This window comes from Myotis brandtii, unplaced genomic scaffold (genome assembly GCF_000412655.1).
Source record: "Myotis brandtii unplaced genomic scaffold, ASM41265v1 scaffold2414, whole genome shotgun sequence".
NCBI lineage: Eukaryota > Metazoa > Chordata > Mammalia > Chiroptera > Vespertilionidae > Myotis > Myotis brandtii.
Window position 1 is genome coordinate 171,702 of NW_005359117.1, and position 6,208 is coordinate 177,909.

Here is a 6,208-nt window from a genome sequence, read left to right on the forward strand (position 1 = left end):
TTTTGTAAGCTTTTTTAGAAGTAAAAAATTGGGTCCACATGTGTATTTGCCATTAAAAAAAATGGATGAGGTTATCTTTTCTGCTTCTTAAGTCTTTTGCTTCTTCTGTGAGATTGTAAATGCTCTATGACATTTGTAGGGATTGGCATTTCTGGCCTTGAACTTTTCCCGTTAATGTTGAACATCAGGCTGAGGGCGTTTCTGCGGGGGGTGGGGGGGGTACTTTGGGGGAAGGCTGTAGTTGTCAATGTGTCAAAGTTGTTCTCAACATCACGGAAACTGGGTTGTCATCCTGGACTAGCAAGAAACCAGCTGTGCGCTGCGGTAGAGCTGACCCCATTTTCTTCCCCATTGAAGGGGCCGATGGTCCCAGCGAGCCGACGCACCACGCGCAGGGGCTCCTGGTTCCCCGGATGCCAGGCTCTCATGGCATTGTTTCTTCTTCCTGATTTTCTCCTTGGCAGTGGTAGCCCCCACCCACAGCAGCTTCTGGCAGTTTCAGAGGATGGTCAAGCACACCACAGGGCGGAGTGCCTTCTTCTCCTACTATGGCTATGGCTGCTACTGTGGGCTCGGGGGCAAGGGGACCCCCGTGGACGACACTGACAGGTGAGTACAGAAGTGCCAAGGCCTCCCGGCATTTAATTTGCATTGAAATCTATGTTTGCAGGAGGGAGTGTATCAGGGCTCTTGCATTGCAAGTAACAGAAACCCATTCAGGTGAGAGTGAGGAAAAAACGGAATGGGAATTGGAGGGAGAACTCAAGGTCCGGAAGATCAGGGCCAACTTCCTGCAGGTGTGGCCCGTGCGGCATTCCCAAGGACCTGCACCGTCTGGAAATTCCTGTGTTTTCATTTGGCACCAGGCCTTGCAAATTATGGAGTCAGTCCTGCTCAGAGCTCTAGAAACATTTTCAATTCTCACGGCAAACGTGGTCTTCTCTCAGCTCCCCAGTTTTAGGATTATGGGAGCAGCAAGACTGACCCACTGCCTCCCAATCCTAATTCCGTATTCCAGGAGAGAGAATCCGAGGACCAGTTTGGAAAAGTCAGGATTTGGACAAGAATTTGCTTGTTTTAAAGTCTGGGCCCTTTGAAGCTCTGTGCCCTCCTTGTCCAAGTTCAAAGGCAGATGAGAAATAACACTAATAGCCAAAGATGACAGGTGGCTAAGAGCCTGCTTGTGGGCAGGGATGGGGAGAGGGGAAGACTGAAGTACTTCCTTTTCCAGATCTTAGATCCAGTCCCAGGTTTCTGCATCCCTGGGACTGGTTGAAGAAGTGAGCCGCTCCCCAGCTATTTCCTCCACTTGAATGTTCTCCCTTTCTGCCACCCCTCGATCCCCGCCCCATCACTCTGAGCACCATGAACACAAGCGCTAAAGCATTATGTGTTTTTGCTGACAACTGCCTCCTCAGAGACTATCACAGTGCTTGGCATATAGTAGGTGCTCATAAAAAACCATTACATGAATGAATGAGTACAAAGAACTAAAGGTGAGTCTGGAGCTATCATTTTCCACCTCCGAATCTCATTTCCTCCCCTATGAAAGGGGGACAATGATGGCACTTCCTAGGGTTAGTGTGAGGAGCTAATGAGATAGGTTCCGGACAGACCTCATTAATTGTTAGTGGTTACTCATATGATTTTTAATATTATCATTAGTTTACCTCTTTATCTTCAGTGCCTTCTTGTCCCGGGGGAGGAGGCAGGTGAATCCTTTGCACCAGGGCCTCCAGCTGACCCCGCCCCCTCCAGGGCCCACCCATGGTAAAGCCCCTCCCCCCTCTGGTCTGGCCCCCAGGTGCTGCCTGGCCCACGACTGCTGCTACGAGAAGCTGAAGCAGCTGGGCTGCCAGCCCTTGTTGAGCAGCTACCAGTTCCACATCGTCAACAGCACCGTGGTCTGTGAGTAGCCTCCCTGTGGGGAATGTCTTTGAACCTGAGCCTTCCCTGAATGTCCGCCTCCTCCTGAACCCAGAGAACATTTAGGGAGTGAGACTTGCCCAAGTGTTTTGAGGTGCAAGTTGGTAATTCTGAGAACCAGAGCTTCCTGGGAGTCCTTGCTGTTTCTCCTGGTTGTTCTCGCCCACAGCTACACCTAGCGCCCTCTGGGAGCACGGAGCCAGTGTATGTAGTAGCTTTGAGATGCAAGGTGGTAATTCCGAGAACCAGAGCTTCCTGGGAGTCCTTGCTGTGTTTCTCCTGGTTGTTCCCGCCCACGGCTACACCCAGCGCCCTCTGGGAGCACGGAGCCAGTGTATGTAGTAGGTGCTCAATAAACAGTTGTTGACTTGAGCTTATGTTGGCTTTTGCAACTGTTGCTGCTGTGAACCTTCTCCTTATGTCAGTCGTGAGTTGACGAAGCAGCTCAGCTGTCTTCCAGTGGAACAGATATTTGGTAAGGGGTCTGGCATGCCAGGCACTGTGATAGGTGCCATGGGCGACGCAAAAGTACATAGGAGGGTCGGGGGAAGGGAACTCACATGTGGTGGAGGCCACTCAAGGAGGAGGGCAAGTACTGAGTGTCCAGCACGTGGGGAGTGGCCCTGATATCTCAGGGGATGTTCTGGGGCTGCTGGGGCGTGGATATGTGTAGGGCAAGTTCAGTCTAAAGAGCAGCACCTTGAAAGCCCTGGGCCATAGCCTCCTTGTGAATGCCACTCACTGTGTGACCTCCCCTGCGAGTGCGCGACTCGCCCCCTCCTTGGCCGGTGGAGGAGCAGGAACCCCTTTCCTTCCCTCACGTGTTTATTCACAGCCGTGAGTGTGTCTTCAAGTTCGTGTCTCCTCCTGAGGTCAGGGAACCACTCTCTCTTGCCCTCATCTCCGCTTGTATAGGGTGTGCTCAGTGCCCCCACCCAGAGTTCTGGCTCAGGACACACCAAGGTGGACCCCGGTTCCGGTGGGGAGACCTGAAACGCAGTGAGCTGAGAGCTCAGGCCACTGCCTCAGGAGGGCCAGCTTCAGTTCCGTCTGCTTCTGGGCCTCCATAGCACCTTTCCCCAGGCACATGGTCAATGAGACCCCAAGGTCATGTCCAAGGAGATGGGAAGGGATCAGGCCTCATCCAAGGGCAGAGGAGGGGGAGCGGGAGAAGGTTGCCCCCAAAGTATTGTTTGCTGTGGCCTCTGATGCCCTCTGGAGGCCAGACCAAGTTTCTGACCACCTCCTCCCACCCCTCTAGGCCCCACCTAGGGATGTAGGGCAGGGGTGGGGAGAAGCCTGGCAGCTGGTTGGCGAGGGAGGGGCACACCGCAGAGATGCCCCCTGGCTCTTTTCTCAGCCTGGCTCGCTGTCTTGCTGTCTGTCTTCTCACTGGTTTCTCCTCGCCTCTTTTCGTCTTGATCTTACCATCTGTCACGTCAATGTTATCTCAAATGGTTGGAAAGGCATCAGTTTTAGAGAAAATGTACTCAGGGAGCCCTCTCCTCTGATGTCCCCGTAAAGCACAGGGACCGAGGAAGAGGGAAAAGGTGCCCTGGGGAGGGAAATGGAACGTCAGTAGCTGCAAAGGACCTGCCACCCCCACTCCTTCCCCCCGACCTCCCGCATCAGTCCCAGGCCTGGACCATGCCTCTGCCCTGGGCTGCGGTGGGCTGGCTGTGCCCACGAGGGCCGGCCTGAGCACTCTGCACCTGGGGAACCTCCCTTAACCTTCTTCCCCTCTTGTGTGGGGATCTGAGCCACAGCCCAGGACCCCAGGAGGCGGAGGAGATAGAGGAGAGTGACTGGGAACAGAGGCTGGAGCCCCAGGTGGTGGCATGCGGAACTGTCCTCTGCTTGGCACATGCTGAGTGGTGGCAGGAGGTGCAGGCAGGGGCTGGGAGCTGGACAGTTGCTCCTGATACTTAATCAGGGCTCCCAGAGGACAGAGCCCTGCTCAGGGAATTAGCACGCAGGGACACTTCCCTGTCACCACCAGGATGTCAGCATCCCACTCCTCAGCTGACCAGCCAGTGAGTACCAGGCCAACCCCCTCTCATCCTCACCCCCCCTTGCCAAGGCCCTGATCCCTGGGACAGGGCTGAGACCTGGGTGATCTGGGTTCTAATCCCCGGTCTGTTACTATAGGTGCTGAGACCTTAAGGGAGACCCATGGACCTTCATTCATTTGCCCTGTGATGACTGAGTGCCCATTGGGTGCCCACCCAGGGCCAGCACTGTGCCAGGGACCACGGGCGCTGCTCTCTCGGTATTCTCTAGGGCTGAAGGCGCCCTTAGGGACCATCCAGACCAACCCTTCATAGTAGTGACAGGGAGGCTGAGGCCCAGAGAGAAGAAAGGCTTGATCCAGGCAACAGGCAGGGTTATGATACCTGTGTCCTGAGTTTTCCCAGGCTTTGGAACACACTGCCTGGCCTGGGTTTTCTGGGCCTCCGTCTCCTCATCCATAAAATCGGTATAATAACAACAGCGTCTCTGACAGCACCTGGAACCCCATGACAAACCTTTGAGGTGGGCATTATTCTCCCCATTATTGAGGGGGACCCTGAGGCTCAGAAAGGTTAAGGGAGATGGCCAAGGTCACACAGCCAGGGAAAGAAAAGTTGGGCTTTGGACCCAGGTCCTCTGACCCCAGAGCTGGTGCTCCTGACACACTGCCCTTCCCAGTGGCAGGGGGCCGTCGGGAGTGTGATGGGTGCACTTGATTGGAGGCCACACAAATGCGTCTTGCTGTCTGCAGCACACCATCAGGATGCTTGGCCCTGGCCCAGGGGGCAAAGAAAGGCCGCTGCCCCAGATCTCTCTGTTCCGTCCTGAGTTTTCCCAGGCTTTGGAACACACTGCCTGGCCTGGGTTTTCTGGGCCTCCGTCTCCTCATCCATAAAATCGGTATAATGACAACAGCGTCTCTGACAGCACCTGGAACCCCCATGACAAACCTTTGAGGTGGGCATTATTCCCCCCATTATTGAGGGGGACCCTGAGGCTCAGAGAGGTTAAGGGAGACGGCCAAGGTCACACAGCCAGGGAAAGTTGGGCTTTGGACCCAGGTGCTCTGACCCCAGAGCTGGTGCTCCTGCCTCACACTGCCCTTCCCAGTGGCAGGGGGCCGTCGGGAGGGTGATGGGTGCACTTGATTGGAAGCCACACAAATGCGTCTTGCTGTCTGCAGCACACCATCAGGATGCTTGGCCCTGGCCCAGGGGGCAAAGAAAGGCCGCTGCCCCAGATCTCTCTGTTCCAGCTCCGTGTGCCCTGCTAAGAGGCCCAGGGAGAGCAATGCTTTGGAGCGAGGCAGAGCTGGGTCCGAATCCCAGCTTCACCCCTTCTGGCTGGATAATTGCAAAACCACCTGGGCCTTTACCATCTGTAAAACGGAGATGATAATATGCACTTCATGAGGTCCCTGTAAGGAGTGGCTAAAGTGACCCAACTGAAGGCTCTGGCCCACAGCAGGTGCCCTTCCTGTTAGAAGTTGAGATTGCTTTTTTATCCCAGTTTTCTTTTCCCCTTTACTCTGTGGGATTTTCTCTATTACTATTGAGAGACTTCTTTGAAGCATCTCCTTGAGCTAAAGCCATGAACCCTCTATAGAATAAAAGCACCCCCCGCCCCGCAACCCCAGTTACACTGCAGTTCAAGAGCTGCCCTACAAGGGTTAATCGCCTCCCCAACCTCCAGTTCAAAATCCTGCCCCCAAGCCCAGTCCCAGGTTGCCTAGCAACCAGTGGCTGCTCTGGGATGCAGTTGGAGAGCAGGGGAGGGAAAGGAGAAAAACAACTTGCTCTGTCCATGCCTCGAAATGTCACTGGGAGATCAGTGCAGAGATAGGCCTGCAACCCGAGCCCTGTGGCTAATTTGTCCCTTGAGGAAGGCTGCTCTCGGCAACTGGGGAGGCAGCTATCCCTCCTTTGAGTGGGCTTACATAAGCACCTGGCATTTGCAAGGGACTGTAAGATCAGCCCCGGTGACAGCCCCCCGTCACCCACACATGCATGCATATGTTGTGCAAGGAGGAACCTGGCCGTGGGAGGCAGAGACCAGAGACCGGTTGCAGCCAAGGGGACTTCTCCCTCTTCCAACGGGGGACAGGTGAACTTGGTAGCCATTGGATGTGTTGTTTGCAGAGGTCTTCCTCCTTTGCTACTGAGTTCATTCCTCACCACACTGCCTCCATTCCCTGACACATCACCATGTTTCTCTCCTAGCATTTGTCTCCACCTGAAATTCTCTGGTTTACTTTTGCGTCAACTTTCCACAC

General features: G+C 54.7%; 1 protein-coding gene across 4 annotated transcripts in view; it reads left to right on the plus strand.

Annotated features, from left to right (window-relative positions):
- The window catches only part of PLA2G2C (phospholipase A2, group IIC), a 23,801-nt gene that overhangs the window by 13,413 nt on the left and 4,180 nt on the right, over positions 1-6,208 (plus strand). For all 4 annotated transcript variants that reach the window (XM_014540334.1, XM_005866989.2, XM_014540333.1 and 1 more), the window contains exons 3-4: positions 465-609; positions 1,805-1,908. In XM_014540334.1, coding sequence (XP_014395820.1) covers positions 465-609; positions 1,805-1,908 — 249 coding nt within the window. The remainder of the gene's footprint in view (positions 1-464; positions 610-1,804; positions 1,909-6,208) is intronic.